This window comes from Oreochromis aureus, linkage group 11, assembly GCF_013358895.1.
Source record: "Oreochromis aureus strain Israel breed Guangdong linkage group 11, ZZ_aureus, whole genome shotgun sequence".
Lineage (NCBI taxonomy): Eukaryota > Metazoa > Chordata > Actinopteri > Cichliformes > Cichlidae > Oreochromis > Oreochromis aureus.
The window spans coordinates 29,670,408-29,688,936 of record NC_052952.1 but is presented as its reverse complement, the minus strand read 5'-3'; the positions used below and the strand labels follow the sequence as shown (position 1 = coordinate 29,688,936).

The window sequence follows — 18,529 nt, the reverse complement described above, 5'->3', positions numbered from 1 at the left end:
TAAAAAAAACAAAACAAAAAAACAAAACAAAATAGTAATGAAGGAGAATCCTCAGCAAAGATGAATTAAACAAGTTTTATTTAAGTAAAACACATCTTTATTTTAAAGTCATCAAATAAAGACAGTTTTGATGGAGCTCCTGACCCAGCCCAAGCTCTCTATGAAGACGAGGAAAAACTCCCCAGGGGGCCAGATCGATGGGAAGAAACCTCGGGAAAGCCCATTCAAAGAGAGATCCCCTTTCCTGGGATGGCTGGGGGGCTTACAGGAACTCCAAAAAAGCTAAATTTTTATTTATTTATTTTTTAAGATTGACCCATTCTATCTATTCCTGTCCAACAGAAAAAAGAAAGAAAGTTACTACAATGTATCATACTTATATGATAAGGTGTGAATTGTGTGTTTGTGTGTGTTATCTTAGCCAGGGGTGAAGCTGGAGCTCCTCCAGTGTTGGGCGCTTCTCCGGGACTATAGCTAAACATGCGTCCAAGAAATTGCGGCATTCTTGAAAGAAAGAAAAGATGAAAAGATGAAGATGATAGTTCTAGTGATCCAAGGCATCAGTGAATCTGGAAGTGTGAAGTTTTCTTACCTGTGGACAGACGCTTTTTGATGCTCAGTTTCTTTGTGAGGAACCTCGCGGTACTAAAGTATTGTGCATGAAGCGCTTCATACAACACCACTCCCATTTGCCACACCGTGGTGGGTCCACACCTGTAGCAGCTCCTAATGTACCACTCGGGAGGGATGTGAAGAGGAGTGCCTAACAAACAGACACAATTGCAATTTCTTCTAAAACAAAAGACACAAATTGTTCCATCTGTGAAAAGCAGGAGCAGAATATGTTACCATAGAAGATGCGATACAGAGATCGCTGTTTAACAAAGCAGCTCAGTCCAAAGTCAATGATGCGAACACGAGGCACATCTGAGCCGGTCTCAATCAGAATGTTTTGTCCCTTGATGTCCCGATGAAAGATGTGTTTATCCTCAAGTTCCTTTACAGCATCAACTAGTTGCTTCAGAATGACCTGGAAAAGATGAAAAACACAATAATGAGTTAATGCTTTTCTGCCTTGATTGAATGCTGTACAGTCTAAGGTTCTTCCAGTCAACCTACCTTGGCCTTGTCCTCTGTTAAAGTTCTTCCATTTTCTGCTTTGTATTTTTGCAGGTCCACAGCGGGGACAGGTCTCTCCAGCACCAGGATCAGCTCTTTGCCAAGGTCGAACCACTCCAGCAAGGACACAGGTGCAGATATTCCCACTGACCCTTCTGCTTCACCTGCAAGTTTAACCATAATGGCCACTTCCACCGAGAGCTTCTTCCCGCTTTCATCCTGAAATATTACAACAAAGTGGATGATGAGGAACGCCGCATTCAATCCAGTAATGTAAAACTGATTCAAGTGTTGGACGCCACCGCCACTTTGCAGTAGACTTTATTTTTGGGAATGTGTTTGATGGCAACCTAGAAGACACAGAGCATTGGTGAGCATTTCCTCAGTATGACATAATGAAAGGTGGAAACACAGCAGACGTCTCAGTTTACGATATTATCCATTATCTGCGTTACTGCCTGTCTTACTACCATCATCTGAACACTTACTGGAAAACGATCTTCTATCCGGTAGCCAGCAAACACTGCTCCGCAGCCTCCTTCTCCGAGCTGGTGCTCCTCCGCATATCTGGCTTGGAATTCACCTGAACAGACAAAACAACAAATCTTGTTTTATTACAGCTGTGACACAAATTACTCTCCTCTGTAGCCTAAATGTTCCTTTTGCCCTTCCCTGAATATAAAACCCAAGCTGCTTGCTACTTACGTTTTTGGTCTGCCACTGATTTTTTGTCCTGGTCCACATTCCTTTTTTTTTTTTCTTGGGTGACTCTCTGTTGTCTCCGCATGGCCTTTTCTTTTGCCATTTTTGCGCACACCTGTTTGTTATTCAAGTCTGGAGATGTGGAAAACACCAAAAGCACATCAGCTCACTGGATGATAGACACAAACACTAAACACTAATATCTTAAACCTAGCAACCACACTTAATCTACCCCTTATTCAACTAATTAGCCTACCTTTACCAGAGTCCAACAAGGAGGATGCTTGCTCCTTGTCACCGCTCATATGGTGGAGAAGTTTAGCCTTCTTTGCTTTCTTTGTTGTGCCCTCTTCATCTTGCACAACCTTGCGCTTCACTCCTTTGACCACATCTGAGCTGGTGGAAGGACCAGCCTGCTCAGCGACCCTCCTCCTTTTTATTGGGGTCTTCTTTTCAGGACTGGCCTTTCTTTTAGCAGTCCTGCTCTTACAATCTATAAACGACAACAACACAGTGGTGAAAAAGAGTCCCCGACATCAGGACTGGAAGCAGTTTGGCAAAGAATTTGAAATTGCTTTTGCTTAAATTATCACAAGTTTATTCTTGGGATAAAAAACTGACCAGTCTTAATTGATACTAGGTTTACTGAGTCTTAGATCGGTAACCTTTCTTTGATTAGACATCTTGTATTAAAGCTATTTTCAATCAAACATATGATTCAATTGCTCTAAAAATGATTCACACAGTGTCAGCATTTCTAGGATTTGGATTTTACCAGGATTTGATTTTATTATTTTTCTTACCTTGATCTCCTGAATCTTTCTTATCGGCTGGAGTGGTAATTTTTCTTGTTTCCTTTTTCATTGTAATTTCGGAGAACTTTTAAACTCGAAAATGTAAACCGTAATGAGTTAATATTGAGTTAATATTCCTTCAAATGTGTGCCCTTCAAATGCTTGACTTTTCTAACTGAATTCTGTAAGTGAGCTTTATAAGTAAACTCTGGAAACTACGGCAACACAACATAGAATCTTGCCTTTCAGTGACTTCACTGACTGCCAGTAGTTCAAAGTAGTTTACAGAAAAAAACACTCTGGCAGACAAAGCCATAATATTTCATATAATTCAATCATTTCATATCAATTAAACAGTTTCTTTCATTATCTTTCATCGTTTGTATAAAGACCTCATGTATGGATGACAGTATGAAGATTTGTGGTTGACCACACACTAATAAACACAGTGTCAGCTACATTGTCATCTGATTTAAAGTATTTATTATTGTACATTTAACTGTCATGGTACTGAGTCTGTGACCCAGTGTTTTGTGTTTGTTCATTTATATTCATTGATTATTCTTATGTATGTTTTTGGTTCTCTTTATTGTTTTCTTCTTGTGTTATATTCTTAGGCTTTAGGTTTCTGTTACTTTGCCTTGCCCCTGTGTCCCACGTGTCATGTCTAGTCATTCTTCTTTCCATGTTGCCCAATTTCTCCCCAGTCAGTCATGTCTCTGTGTCAACTCTGTGTCTTTGTAAAAGTCTCTTGTTTGCTGTTTTACTTTGATAGTCTTGTGTGCTATGTTAGTGTTTTCATGTCTGTGAAGGTTCTCAGTCATCTAGGTCATCGTAGTCTAAGGAGTTTGGAAAGAAAGCGTCTGGACTTGAAGTTGCTTGAAGATGTTTCACCTTCTGGGATGAAAAGAACTTAAACTTTGCTTGAACGTCTTCAAGCAACTTAAAGAAGTCCAGACGTTTTCTTTCTAAGCTCCTCAGTTTTTCTTCCCCATGGTCTTGTTGTTTGTGATTTCTCGCAGCTGTGCTCTCATCCTGTGTCTTATTCCCTCATTTATCCCTCTGTGTATTTAAGCCCATTGTTTTCCTCTGTTTGCTGTTGGGTTGTCTGTGTATCATCCATGACAATTAAATTAAATAGCAAATGCAACTACAATTTCAATGAGATTCATTCCTGGCATTCTACTGCGGTGGCTGAAAGTAGACACCAAGCATTATCACTGTAACTGATGTAAATATTGGACTTGGAGGGGATTCATCTGATAGACTGATGCAAACATTACTGTGAGGAAAATTTTGAATCTCCCAATTTTCTTTTTTTCTGAAAGAAAGAAAGTTGGTTACTGTATCACATTTGTATGGCAAGATGTGAATTCAGTATGCGTGTGTGTTTGTGTCAGAGAGGAGTTTATCTGAGCCAGGGGTAAAGCAGGAGGTCCTCCAGCATTGGGCACTTCTCCAGGACTTTGTTAAAACTTGTTTTCAAGACGTCTGAAATGAAAGAAGGACAAGAGATATCGAGATGATAATTCCAGTGATCCAAGCGATCACATTGATTTTCTGCAAAATTTTCTTTTTGAGAGTCATTCGGCTGGGCAGGGGGTATAACACATCTGCAATGCAGCAACATCTGCTCTCTGGGCCTGTGTGAGAGTGTTATCTCAATGGCGGGAATGAGGATGTTGGAATTTGGCATCTCAGGCACCAACTCATCTCTTTCCTTAACCGGGCTCACTAGAGATTGGTTTCAGCTCTCTCCATGCTTTAAGGAGGTTGAGTTGATAAATCTGACTGGCCCCTCCCTGTCTGACCATATCTCTTCATAGTCAACACCAATGTTCTCACCGTGTGACCATGAACGGTCCTTACCACTTGGCAAGTAATTTCGAGCTAGAAGAAGGGAGTAAGACAAGCACTTTATGTCCCTGTTAAAATACAATTACATTTTATCAAATATCACTAAGCAGTCCTTACCTTTAAATACAGCCTGGTTTCTTTCTCTTTCTTTCTATATCTCTGAGTGAAGTTAGCTCTCATTCTTTTCTCTTCCTGTGAAATACAGCAAGTGGAGCTTTAGCTAGCAACACACTGTGACACAGTTAGTGTTTGTTGAGGTGATAGAAATGCTGCATTTGAAATTACCTGCCACAACATTTTACTCCCTTTTATGTTCACTCCTTTTTTTTCTGAAGTACCGCAAATTATGGGCACGTGGGGTTGTTCTGGTGTTGTGCTAAAATAAATAAATCAAAACTACGGTACATGGTTTGCTCTTTCATCTCTACTGATTAAAACGCGACTGTTTTTTCATGTGTCACTGTTTAGGCTCAAATCTCATTGTTTGAAGGCCTGCAGTGACGTGAAATATTAACTTCCCCAAATGCGTTAAACCCAAAGTAACGAGTTTGTTTTGAAAATATACGGAGTGGAAACTACAGATATTTGTTTAAAAATGTAGGGAGTAAAATTAAGTACAGCAAGGAAGTTTTTTTAAACTTTTTACTTCCTACCTGTGGAGCCAATTAAGCTAAATTTAAGAAGCGCATGTCTGTGTATACTTAAAAGCTCTTATAGTTATTTTCACTTTGTAGACAAATTAAAGCACAGAAAAGAAAAACACGATACATTAGAGCATGACATACTTTGACCTGAGGTGGCGCTGCAGCGTGAAAGAGCCTGAACGTCAACCGGAAGAAGACGAGAATAAACTCTGTATAAACAACATGGCGTCTCCCTGTGAGGTGTCATGCCGAGCAGATGTCAGAGTTGAGTTCAAGCAAAGTTGACTCTTTCGGTGATTACAGTTTGTCCGGGCGGGCTGTGCGTCTTATTTCATCCGCAGAACACGTCGTTGGATGAGGAACAGCTCATGTTGGCATCAGTGGCAGTCAGGATGGCAGCATCTTCCAGAGGGAAGGTCAGGTCGCTGGTCTCTCTGAGCAGGACGCTGTCCACCAACAAGCCCGGTTCCGCGGCTGGAGATTACCCTCCTCCGGCTGAAGCCCCGCTTCTCCCGAACAGCGAGCCAGCCAGCGGGCGCCACAGCGGAGACCCAAAAAGACCCCAGCGGCTGCTCTGTGCTCCTCTTCCCGGTCAGGGCAGCCAGTTTGTGGGCATGGGCAGAGGACTTTTGAAATACCCCAATGTTAAAGAAATGTTCACCGTAGCCCAGAAGATCCTGGGTTACGACCTGTGTTCCAGATCTACTGGCGTTTAGATCAACTGGCGTTAGTCGAACAGATGTGTGGCAGTCTTGCGTTTCAGGAGCTGCTACCGACAAACCAGCAAAAAAACGCCAAATGTGTCACCTGTGACACTTGTGAGGTTATCTCAAACACACTCCGTCAGTCTTGATGCTGTTGAACAACAAAATGTTTAAAAATGTGGCGAGTTTACCTGGTGATATCCTCACGCGCAACGCGATCGCGAAAACAGCAAACAATTAACACCACGCCGATGTTGTTCACAGGACACCAAGAGTAAACGATCGGGAGACTCTTGTCGTCGTTATCGTTCCCCTCGCACGGTTTATTTCTCCGAATTCAGCGTTTTTGCTTCACAACTAAAGCGAGCAGTTTACTTTGTGTGCACGAACATGGAGTCGATTCAACCAGCGCCACCTCTGGCCAAGTGCCACAGCCTACAGCCAGATCAACTTGTGACACACATCTGCACCACGTTTGAATTCGTTTCATGCACAACACATTTGTACCTTTCAATTGTGTCTGTTTGTGCGTCATGCAAATAAACCTTTGAAAAGAATGAAATGACACTAATATTTCACTAGTGTTGTAACATCACATGTCGTTAGCGTAGTCTGTCTGTGTCTTTTCTCTGCGAACAAACATTTTAGAGTTGGTTGTTATATACAGTCTGTATAAGTGTGGTTAATCTAATAAACATTTGTAAGGAGATGGCAGTTACTGTGAATGTACAGCAGGTGATTAGTAATAAACAGTCAGACAATGACCCTGACAATCTCATTCAGTCTTGCAGATTGAATGCACCTTCTGTGGAAAGTGGTACCACACAGTGTGTGTGGACTTCCCCTGTGCAGAAGGCGACTACAAATGTTGTGGGTGCTAAATAAACAGAAAAAGTGATCCCTGTTGTCTTTGCTTACTGATTGTTTTAGTGTTGACAATCCACATTGCTGCCATTGCATCTTTCAACATGTTTGTGGGTAGATTTGGATGTACCAGGGGTAAGTGCAGCCACTCAGCCTCTACTCAATGTGATCATAGCAGCAGGTGCACATGTGTCACAAGTTAATCTAGTAGTAGGCTGTGGTACTTGGCCACAGGTGGCAGCAGTGGACTGACCTCCATTGGAGACTGCTCCAGCTGCTATGTGATAGTGGATCTGCTACAAATTGAAGATCATAAGCAAGTTTTGAAATTAACCCTTGTATTATGTTGAAGAACAAACAATTGACATTGATTTTGTTATGGTCATTTAGATCCGTACTGTGTAAATCCACTCAGAATTATCCAAAAACTGCAATAAAACAATAGCAACGTTATTTTCCATCAGATAAACATGTAGAACACAGACATACAACAGTTAGACTTTCCATAACTATTTTAGGAACAATTTGGTTTTTCGTTCTTACAAACTAGAGCAGGGCGATATGACCAAAAATATTTATCACGATATACATTTGAAAATTTGCGATAACGATATAACTGACGATATAATTGATACTAGACAAAATACTTTACAACTCCACAACTTTATTAGCAGTGTTGGGCAAGTTACTTTGAAATAGTAATTCAATTATTGTTACTAGTTACTACTTCAAAAAAGTAACTGAGTTAGTAACTGAGTTACAATATTCTAAAAGTAATTAATTACTTGGAAAAGTAACTATTGCGTTACTTAAAAAAAAAAAAAAAAAGAACGTTTAACCCCCTGGGGTCCAGGGTATAATTGGCCATTTTTTTACTACTCTTGATTTTCTCTCCACATTTTATCTTTAAAAACTACTTTGCCTTGTTTGGTATCATTCTTTTTAGCGCAACCTCACGTGGCTGAATTTACAGTTCTGTTTTCATTTTGTCATACTGTATAACCAGAATTGATCTAAAATCAGACAAAAAACATAAAATCACAGTAGAAAAAGTTATATTTTTACTGTAACAACCATAAACATGTTTAATGAATCATATTTCATAACTTCAAATACAAATATTAATTGTCAATTTTAAAATCACATGCACAAGTTTTGCAAACAACAAAGTTATTTGCATCCATTTACCTTTTACCCTGTTTTTTAAATAACCATTTCAAACTATTTAAAGAACAATCAGCTGTTCTTCAAAAAGATGCCACACAAATTATTTGTGCCACTCCAAATCCAATCCAATCATTTCTGTCCACTACAAAGGAGAACATCACAGCCTGATACCTGCAGGTCTGACAGCAGCAGGTGTATCACTCCTGTTTCTACCTGGAGACAGCAGTCGCCTCATTGTTCTGACACACAACACAAAACTATCCACAACACTACACACTAACTACACAAGACAACACATTAACTACACACTCCAAACACGCTAAACGTCACAAATCTCACATCTCAAAACTCGCTCTCTCTCTTTTCCTGCTCTCTCTCTTTCTCTCTCTCTCTCTTTCTCTCGCCGTCACTCCTAAAACTTTTTTTTGTTTTGTTTTTTTGCTCATAAGCAGAGAGTGCTTGCTAGCGCTAACGTGGAGAAACTATTGAGGAAAAACGCCGCGTATATATTGTTTATCATGACTCTGGTTTTACGCGGCCTATCGACACAATTTAAAAACTGGCACCTTGTTGCTTTGTCTTTAAGTGGTCATGTGATTGACTTACCACGACTACTTTATTCTTCCTCAGTCAAACAGCAGCACTCATGCGATTGTTTTGCCTCCTTAGCTCCAGGTGTCGTGCTAGACAGTGCTCATGCAGTGTTGCCAACTCCTCAGTAAGGAAAATCGCTATTGGTTGTCCTAAAAGTCGCTAGAAGTCGCTAAATGACGTCATCACCTAATTTGCATAATTGGTCATGCTAATATAATTGTAACCTATGTTGTTGGAGAGAGAAATAACATCGTGGAAGAGACATAAAGTGAGTAAAAACGTCCTAAATGCATTTAGAGTTTATTTAGAACTACAAATTAAATTTCTTTTAGCAATTATTGTTTTTTTAATGTCACAATTCCAACCCTGCTCCTTTACCCGGCTTGGACCGGCAAAAGTGACCGAAATAGGCACTCTGGTGGAGTTACTTTGTGTGTGTGTGTTTATAAGTAGTTTTAAACCTTGTGATCCACAAAACAGCATAAGAGTAAAAGAGTAAAAGAAGAACTGACTGTGTTACAGCACCCGCTGCTTGTTGAGAGTAAAAGGGATACGTGCTTTCACGTCTTTTTTTAGCGACTTTTTTAAGAAAAAAAGTCACTAGGGGGTCTGAAAACTCGCTAAATATAGCGACAAAGTCGCTAAGTTGGCAACACTGTGCTCATGATTACCGTCAGCGGGAGCGCACAGCTGCTTAAAGCTGTAGCGCCCAGATTACTTACAGCTACTTCCGTGCAGCTGATATAAGATGCGGTAAGCTGAACAAAGCTTCAACCGTCTGTTTGTTGAAAAATAGTAACGGACCGCGTTACCTTGTTAGTAACTGTAACGCCGTTGTAACGATAGGAATAGTAATTAGTTAGATTACTCGTTACTGAAAAAAGTAACGCCGTTAGTCCCATCACTGTTTATTAGTGCAAAAAACCTCATCAATGTATTTTCACTTAAACAAGCAGCTATTTTTTATGTGCATTAAAGTTATATAAAAATTTAACAGTGCAAATGCAAATTCCTTGCTGACAGTTTAACCAAAAGGCATTTCCAGTGGAAATTGGCCGACACATCCTCAGCATAACCATGTATAATATCCACAAAACTTAAAAAGAGGTTATACACACACAATACGGTAATATTATGTTGAAGCACAGTACGTATCACTCCGCGAGGCGCCCGCCTACGATAGCCGTAATGCTCTGACAATCCATCAAGCGGTGCAGCTTCGTAGCTTAGCAAAGTCGTACTGAAACATCTGACAGATTTTCGAGCGCCGTGTACCACATAAAATCGTTTCGAGGTCAGTAAACACAACCAGAATTCATACATAAGGCACACGGGATTATAAGGGGCACTGTCGATTTTCAGAAAAATCAAAGGATTGATTTTAAGTGTGCCGTATTTTCCAAACAACACGGTAATAACAACGGCCCGCTAGCATGCTCTACCAAAAACAGTACTTTGTTGTGTATCTGACGGACGAAAGCTAAACCAGTTCCACACCACTGAAGTTGCAGCATTTTTACAAACCAGTTCTGGTTCATCCATTTCATTTAACGATCCACTTTCGCTCTTCTCATTCTGCGTCGCCGCCATGTGCATATGTAAACAAAGGCACTGCGCATGCGCGTTTTACCCATATTCTATCGCGATATTTCATTTTCCTATCGTTGCCCAAAATTACACCGGTATTACCGTGAACGGTATGATATAGCCCAGCCCTAGTCCAGATGAATCGAATCAACGTTTTAGGACAGTAAAAAGCAGGATTTTATTCAACTGAGTTTTTTTTGTGCCAGCAATAAACAGCACAAGGACTGTTCACATTAAATTACATTAACTTTGGTCATTGTTATTAAAGAGTTATGTCCAATGCTATGTCATTACAAACAGATAAAGGTTTGGCATGCTGCATCTGTTGCTTTTATGAATAGAAGAGCCTCATTTTTAACCTTTAATCTTCATTGTCAGTAGATTCAAATTGCATATGTCTACTTAAAATCATCGATTTAGATTCTAGATTCATACATCCAACCTTTTTTCTTCTTAAAGGTACGATTTGGAAAATATCCCTGCTAGCTGTTAGTAGGTTACAGATCATAGTCAACTGAATTCAGTTTTCCTACAGTTCTCAGTTCAAGTGCATAATCCTAGCTACAGTGGCTGCTGTAGGACAAATAAACTTGGCTGCTATAACAACAATGTATGTTGTTACTCCTCCGTTTACCTCAGTTCTGTATGTGCTAAGTCCAGTTACTCTGGAGGAGGCTGTGAAACTTGGTGATATGAGTCTGCTGAGCGTATCTTTCCTCTGTAGAAACACTCAGACTTTCTAAACCTTTACTTCACAATTATTCAAGTATGAACTATTCTACTCACCAACTCTCTTTCACATACAAAAAGCAGCTCGGTGAGTCAAATTTGCAGTGAAAGTAAATTAAAAATATACATTTTAAAACCAGATTTAAAACAAAACCTGTAAAATACAAATCGTCATGGTTTAATGATTAGTTACATGAAACTGGAATAATCATGACACAAAGATGAAATTTGAAATAAATATATGACTTGTGAATATATTTACTGTATTTCTTTGTAAGTCTCATCATACTTTTGCATATTGTGCTTCAGAAAACATTAATCATGGTAAAAAATGTGGTCCTTACAAAATAAAGGAACATTTCCGTATTTTTAAATTGTGAAACAGCATTTTTAACACGTTTTAAACATGATAGAGAAGTTTGTTGAGAGCTGCGTTAGAAGACAGAACGCTGAGTTGGTGTGACAGGACAGATTATCAAAGTTAATCTGCAGCTCGTTCTTCGGCTGCTAGTTCACCTTTCCTCAGCTGTTGTTTTTTTGGTATTGACATTGACATTTTTTTCTTGCCATGACTAAAGACCTTTTAAACAAACACACAATTTCCCTTTTTAATGTAACGATTTGTCAATATCCTTTTCAGTCTGTTTGCACGTATGTAGGTGCTCAAGCTTATTTCAGCATGCACTGCATGAAAGACAGTAAAGGAATACAAACAGATGATAAATACAGAGGAAAAACCACTGATCAGACACACAATAGAAACTATTATAAACATGGGAGGATGTGTAAACTACTTTTTTTAAGCCAGGATTATTTTTCTTTAAGAGCCTAATTCTTCTTTAAGAATTAGGTTTGCTCCTTTAAGATGCCCAGCAGCAAACCTAATTACTATTCCAGCTTAAACTACAATGTACCATACTATACAGCAACCCTCTGCATGTCCTTTTTTATTACACCCATAAACCTTTTCTGTGGTCTTCCTTATTTTCTGTTGCTTGGCAGCTCCACATTTAAAATTGTCTGTCCAGTAGAGGCACTATCCCTCTGCACATATTCAGACCATCTCAACTTCACCTCTCCAGTTTTATCCCCACACTCAACATGGTTGTGGCTCTGATATACTCCTATGATATACTGCTAACAACACTACAGCACTGTTGAAGAAGTACAGAATTGTTCTTCCTAAAAATACTGAAAAAACTTCCTACGCCAACAGGTACTGCTGACCTACTGGAAAGCACCTGATCTGAATCTGGCCTCAAACTACACACACCATTTTCTTACATACAGTCAGTGCACAATTTTTTAGCTACACTAGCCGTTCCCAAATTCAAGAGTGCTGCAGCCCACTTAAAACCCATAAATAACAGCAGCACACCCAAATCTTAAATCTTCATTCTAATCAAAATACAAAAGAACGTGATGTATTTTCCTGAAAAGGTTATTCAAAAACATTAACAACACTGCCTGTTGGTTATCAGTTGTTAATGTTATCAGGCCATATCACCCAAACTTCAATGAAAGAGCATTAAAGTTAGGTCAGAATAATGAGTAATATCATAAACTAAATATGTGATATTAGCAGTTTTAATTTACTTAAACAACTGTATAAAAATATGTGACTGTACATGCTTGTGAATTATTTCAAACTGCAGTACTTTGGTGACCACCAGTGCTTAGTATACACATACAGGTATGTGTATAATAGTGAGAGGTATGAGTACTAGTGTTTGGTTAGATGTGAGGGCATTTATTGAATCAACACTTGTGTCTGTTATTCCTGTGGGTGACCTTGGTTCTTTGGTTCGGGGTTGTTACCTGCTCAATTGTAGATGGGTCACATGTTAAATCATTCATTTATATCCTCCAAGCTTTTAATAGGTCAGATGTGTAGTGAATGGATTCAGTAAAATTTCAACTCATTTTTCAAAATAAATTTTACGACTCAAGCACATCGTAACAAGGTTACAGACGATAACTGAAAATCTTGGGATTAATTAGTATGCAAACTACCATACATCTAAACTAAAAAAAAAACTTTGTTTAGCAACTTATTTTCAGACCTTTTATGAAAAATTATGGATGTATACATGAGGATTTTTATGCAGAGCGAACATTTCCAATAACTATTCTGAGCTTCTTAGATATTGCCCTGTGCTAAACTATTACCATGTTATAGTTTAACTAAAATTAGCATTGAACCTAATAGAAACTAAATTCAAGTTAATAACTTTTAAAATAAACCTAAAACTGTAAATTTTCTCTGAAAATAACTGAATCTGTATCTTACTTTCAGCTGCTCCCTTTTACAAGGGTTGTGTGTTTGATTTGCTAGTATTTTAGATCGGAAGCTCTTCCTGATGTGAGCCCAAGGGGAATTTGCATCTCCTGCAGGAATCAAACCAGTATATATAAAAGACAAAGCATGAGACTCATTTAATAAGCTGGACTTCCTGTTCTTCTCTGCTGCTCTGTGGCTGATGTTGACAGTCCAAATGTAGAGGCCAGCTCTCCTTCTTCCTCATCTTGATTAAACATGTTAGAGCAGTTTGAACAGTGTTGTTTAAGCTACAATGTTTGTTTAAAACTTTTGTTAAAAAGAAAAAGTCAGTAAAATATGGCAATTATTTGATTGAATAAACTCTCATTTTTTACTTTCTTTTCTAGTAAAAGTACAATATTTTAAATTACAGGTTTCTTTTAAATACACAAAAATAATAAAGCAGTGTTCATATTTTATTATATTTATATAATTAATTCTATTTTTACTGATAAGAACAATAATAATATTATATTTTCAGAACATCCAGCAGTCTTGTGACATTTTACTGCAGTTTTCAAAGAGTTAAAGCTTTCTTCTTGCAGATCCATCCGTTCTTCTCATCACAGCTCACTGATTTAAATTCATTTTTCACAGAAACTGCACAGTGACCATCAGTAGGAGACGTTGTGATCCAGGAGCTGAGGAAAAACACAGGTTTGATGAAGGGGAATCAATATTGATATAAAATAAGATATAATTCATTTATCTCAGATTTTCAAAATACTTAAAATTATTTTTGATTCAAAGTGTCTCTTACGTATAAGTCAGATTCCTTCCATCCACCCACTTCCAGTTCCCACCTTCGACTCTCAGACCAATCCAGTATGCACTGTTTCCTGAATTCCACCAGTTGTTGCCACTGATATAACTCTGAGAATAGAAAGAAAGTTTTCAGAGATATTAAATAGATCACGTATCATATCAAAATAATATATAATAAATATTTTTCCTAAAACATTGTGGCACAACTTATTTTTAGATTAGATTTAGAGTCCTGCTGGTTTCTCATTACCTTTTCTGTTTCATTATCCACAACAGCCAAATCTGAACTCTTTCCTATACAGTCTCCTCGAGCACCTTCCCAGGTTTTCTGCTCAGGAAGTTCAGCATCATTAATTGCATAGCAGCCTGACTGGAAGGGAAGCCAGCCAACCTGACAAACATTACACTTTCGGTCTGCAAGGATAGAGATCCATTAATAAACATCACTGAATATTTATGTTACATTTGGTATTTTTGTACTAATATATTTGGAACATACTGTTATTGTTCTTGTCCTTGGGACAGTAGGCATCAATGCTCCACTGGGCTCGACTAACATTGAGCTCATTCCCTGATGTCGTCAAGTTTCGTATTTGTTCTGTTAGGTTTTCCTTCTCTGTCTCCAGCTCCTCATTCTGAGTCTCCAGCTCCTCATTTTTCTTTTTAAGGTTCCGGTTTTCTTCAGTCAGGTTTGTCACCTCTTTTTCAAAGACAGTGACAACTTGAGTCAGGTTGTTTATCTGGAGTGTGAGCTCGGTTTGGTTCCTCTTCAAGTCTTCATTGTCTGAGCTGAGTTTGTTGTTGAGTTTTGTCAGGTTACGATTGACAGCATTTAAAATTGTTTGGTTTTCTTTCAGTTGGTTCAGCTCAGTTTCATCATTCTCATGAATAATTGTGACAATTACAAAATTAAAATGAGCTTTTAAGACATGGAAATGATGCATTTTTCATTTTCTCAGTTTCATTTTCTCGCTGTTTAAAGTATTTTCTCTTCTGCTCTAATTAAACTTTTTTTTTTTACTAGCTACCTTTTTTAGATTTTATGACAAACATTTTTAATATGAATCAAACCCACAATTCCATACTTGGTCTAATATTTCCTTAATGGCTACAGGAGATGGAAATTCCCACAATGCAATAGAGGTTCTGATTTTATGAAAATGTTACTAAAAGTATAAAAGTGCATTTTTGTTTGGGATTCTTTTGTAGTTGCAGACTGGTTGTGTCAGCAGTCACAGCATAAGGACTGCTGCAATGACTACTGTTATGTGTCCTTGGGTGTCACCTTTAAAGCACTGTATTCAATGTTATTATAGAATATTTCCGATGTTAAATTGCATCAACTGTGTTGTTTGGGATCATTCCTTGGTTTCATATTTTTTGTGGGAATTTGCATCTAACAAGAAAAAGTTCAAACTGAATAATCAAAAGTATTTTTTTTAAATGGTTAAAAATATATTAATCAAGAAATTAGTCATATTTGTTTCCTGAACAAAATTATGTTAAACATTGTTTAACAACATGTTCTTGTGTCTAATATAATTCATCTAAAGTGCTGTTATTTAAGATGTGTAAAACTAAGTTAATGCATGGATGTTCTCATACTTACGATAGACAACGACTGCTATGATGCCCAACACCAAAATTATACAAAGCGTGCCCAAACAACAAGCCAACTGCTGATAGTGGCGACATCCGCGGTTTGATTTCTTGTCAGACAAGAATTCTGTAGAGGCTAAACAGATAGAAATACAGTTAAGACCATAAATATTTGGACAGAGACAATTTCTTTCTCATTTTAGTTCTGTACATTATCACAATGGTTTGTTAATGAAACAACTCAGATGCAGTTGATGTGCAGACTTCCAGCTTTAATTCAGTGCGCTGAACAAATAAATTGCATAAAAATTTGAAGAATTGAAGCATTTTTAACACAAGTTTAAAAGTAATTGGACAAATTAAATAATTGAAAATAAAATGTTCATTTCTAATACCTGGTTGAAAACTCTTTACTGGCAATGACAGCCTGAAGCCTTGATGTCATAGGCATCACCACATGCTGTGGTTCCTCCTTTTTAATGGCCTTTCCTGCAGTTGCTGTTTGTTTGTGGGCCTTTCTGTCGAACGTTTAGTCTTTAACAAGTGAAATGCATGGGTTAAGGTTCAGGTCTTTTTGCGTTGCTGAATTCACTAGTGCTTTCCTTTTTTCTTAGGATGTAACAAACTTTATATTTTGTTGTTCTGTAGCATACTGTAGCAATTTCTCAGATTTTCTGTTTTCGCAGTTTAAAGATGGCTTCTTTGTGTATGAAGAGCTCCTTTGACTGCATGTTGTCTGTTCACAGCAAAACCTTTCAAATGCAAGCACCACACCTCAAATCATCTCCCGGGCTTTTATCTGCTTAATTGATGATGACATAATGAAGGAACTGCTCACACCTGCCCATGAAATAGCCTTTAAGGTGATTGTCCAATTACTTTTGGGACCTTTAAAAAGAGGGGGGCACATGTTTAAGGGTTGAAACTCCTAAACTCTTCATCCAATTTGAATGTGGATACCCTCAAATGAAAGCTGAGGGTCTACAGATTATGTCCATGTCCATTACATAACTGTATTTGAAATATCAGTAAACAGGTATTAAAACAAAACACTTTTCAGTGTCCAAATGTATATGGACCTAACTGTATATTGTTTTAGTTTTCTTAATTAACAAGTTTTATTCAAAGTTGCAGTTTGTTTTATTAAAACATTTCTGTTTTGTCTCAGCATCTCACAGCAGAAGGTAAAAACCAGAAAGGTTTTGATTTGACTGTATTGAAATACTTCTGTAATTCACGCAGGGCAGTCAAATAATTAAAAGAGCACTTGTTCTAAATGGTCTTGTTGAAAAATAGATGAGTTAAAAGTTCATCATTTGGCTTAGACTTTAAAAACTCACAATGCTTAGCTTCTAATAATGTGATTTGTAAGCATCTTCTTTAAACCAGTCTGCTTAATGCTACCTGAAAATCTCCAGTTTGTCAGACAAAGAGGCTGATTAGTACTCGTCACAACTTCATGTAGTGACAGTCTTTATTTACTGCGTTATTTACAGTGTTAGAAATGTTTTCATGTTTTTCATTTGACTACTCACCATTTGTGTCCTGAGTTTGTTCTGTTGCCTTATTTTGCACCTTCATTTCATCATACACTGTTTCCTCCTTTTTAACTGAAAGATTGCCTAAGAGGAAGAAAGGATAAATTTTGCCTTAAAAACCTTTAGATATGCTTCATTACATTCTTCTGAAATCTTCTTTTTTTTGGTCATATTGTAATCTTCGGTGCAGGTTGCTTAAACAGGAAGGGAAAATAATAGTGTGTGTCTTCACATCCATTATACTGAAAAGACTACATAAATACTCTGAGTTTATGGATCTCTTTTTCTTTATGCTGTACATTTGAAGAAGTGAAGTGAAATTTATTTCGGTCAACAACACCACCACAGATTATCATTTTACATAAAAGTACTCAATCATACAGTAACCGATTTGAAAAGCTTAACTTACCTTCTGATCTTTGTTGTTGGTTAGATTTAAATACAACTGATGCGTAGTTAACCTCATCCTCTGCCATCCTTACAGTCTTTCTGTCTGTTTTTTTGTGACTCGTAGACGGAGAAGAGTACTGCATTTGAACCACAGGGCATACATGAGAGAAGTTATTGTTTCCTGAGTTATGTTAAGTCTGTTTCTAACACCAACTTCTGCTTTTGGCTGTGAATGTAATTTGCATACATGTCTGGCTGGAAGAAGCTCAAACACTTTACAGTATGATGAAAAGATAATACTACTCCTGCGAGCAGTGAATATGTTGTGAACAGATACCTAATGTGTACCTTAGACTTTAAATGTTGATTTTGTATAAACTGTGAAGCAAAACAATTCACACTTACACACAAATTTTATCTTTGATCTTCCTTGTTCAGAAATTGGACCTGTACATATTCTCTCTGTGTAAATTTCTTCTTCTATGTTTGTCTCTCTGTATCCCCAACCAACAGAAAGTAATATTGTGGCCACTGTTCGGGGGCATTTGGTGACAATAAAGTTATGGATTTCACAAGCTCATTATTTTTGCATTATTTGGCTTAACGATTCATATACCTGTGTATTTAGCCAGATTGTGTTTATTAACTGTTGGTTAGGGTTTTCACTTGTTTCAGTCTGCTTAATACTGTGAAGTCTAAACTAAAAAAGTATTGACATTGAGTCCTTCTAAGCTACTCCAAAACTAGCTCATTTCATCTCTGCTTGCCTTCATCCCACTTAGTCACTCCATCCATCTTCATCTCCTCCCCCCTCCCCTCCCTTTCCAGCCTTGAGTCTCCTCCCTTTCTATCCCCCTCCCCCTTTTTCCATATGCCCGGCCCCTTCATTAAGCCTAGTATGAAAGGAAACCTTCTTGCAGGCAGTCACATTTCCACAGCCTCCCAGGAGCCTCACTCCACAATTTACAAAGGACCACCCACACCAACCACCTGGGTGAGGAGAAGCAGCAGATGCTGAACCTAAATCGACGACTCGAGACCTACCTGAACCGGGTTAGACTGCTAGAGGAGGAAAACATGCTGCTTGCAAAGGAGATACAAGCTATGAGACACATTAATCAAGGAGCCCACCTGGAAGCCACACTGAGCCATTCTA

General features: G+C 38.1%; 2 protein-coding genes and 1 long non-coding RNA gene across 4 annotated transcripts; all 3 read right to left on the bottom strand.

Annotated features, from left to right (window-relative positions):
- Positions 1 to 60: 60 nt before the first annotated feature.
- Positions 61 to 2,905, bottom strand: LOC120442733 (serine/threonine-protein kinase pim-2-like). The gene is made up of 9 exons (XM_039619879.1): positions 2,625 to 2,905; positions 2,078 to 2,314; positions 1,825 to 1,953; positions 1,608 to 1,702; positions 1,422 to 1,469; positions 1,120 to 1,338; positions 850 to 1,030; positions 593 to 763; positions 61 to 504 (listed from the first exon to the last, which is right to left on the bottom strand). Exons 1-9 carry the CDS (start codon positions 2,683 to 2,685, stop codon positions 413 to 415), a joined length of 1,233 nt encoding a protein of 410 aa, XP_039475813.1. The 5' UTR covers positions 2,686 to 2,905; the 3' UTR covers positions 61 to 412.
- A 4-nt stretch (positions 2,906 to 2,909) lies between these two features.
- Positions 2,910 to 8,472, bottom strand: LOC120442509. Of its 2 annotated transcripts, none has more exons than XR_005614742.1 (3): positions 8,458 to 8,472; positions 4,590 to 4,848; positions 2,910 to 4,106 (listed from the first exon to the last, which is right to left on the bottom strand). It is a non-coding gene; the product is annotated as an uncharacterized LOC120442509 (long non-coding RNA). The 2 variants fall into 2 exon arrangements; XR_005614743.1 differs by lacking the exon at positions 8,458 to 8,472 and adding an exon at positions 5,258 to 5,452 and having other exon boundaries at positions 4,590 to 4,664.
- A 5,012-nt stretch (positions 8,473 to 13,484) lies between these two features.
- LOC116333461 (C-type lectin domain family 12 member B-like) lies at positions 13,485 to 17,551 on the bottom strand. The gene is made up of 7 exons (XM_039620070.1): positions 17,393 to 17,551; positions 16,981 to 17,067; positions 15,456 to 15,581; positions 14,346 to 14,546; positions 14,097 to 14,260; positions 13,842 to 13,954; positions 13,485 to 13,722 (listed from the first exon to the last, which is right to left on the bottom strand). Exons 1-7 carry the CDS (start codon positions 17,514 to 17,516, stop codon positions 13,599 to 13,601), a joined length of 939 nt encoding a protein of 312 aa, XP_039476004.1. The 5' UTR covers positions 17,517 to 17,551; the 3' UTR covers positions 13,485 to 13,598.
- Positions 17,552 to 18,529: the final 978 nt, after the last annotated feature.

Bases quoted from the DNA above. Each gene is read 5' to 3' on its own strand.
- LOC120442733 (XM_039619879.1), bottom strand. From the start codon at position 2,685: ATGAAAAAGGAAACAAGAAAAATTACCACTCCAGCCGATAAGAAAGAT. The intron at 1,470-1,607 runs GTAAGTGTTCAG...TGTGTCTTCTAG, and splicing joins GGATAGAAGATCGTTTTCCA to GTTGCCATCAAACACATTCC. The intron at 764-849 runs GTAACATATTCT...TCTGTTTGTTAG, and splicing joins TCTGTATCGCATCTTCTATG to GCACTCCTCTTCACATCCCT.
- LOC116333461 (XM_039620070.1), bottom strand. From the start codon at position 17,516: ATGCAGTACTCTTCTCCGTCTACGAGTCACAAAAAAACAGACAGAAAG. The intron at 15,582-16,980 runs GTGAGTAGTCAA...CTATCTGTTTAG, and splicing joins ACAAACTCAGGACACAAATG to CCTCTACAGAATTCTTGTCT. The intron at 13,723-13,841 runs GTAAGAGACACT...GTTTTTCCTCAG, and splicing joins GGAAGGAATCTGACTTATAC to CTCCTGGATCACAACGTCTC.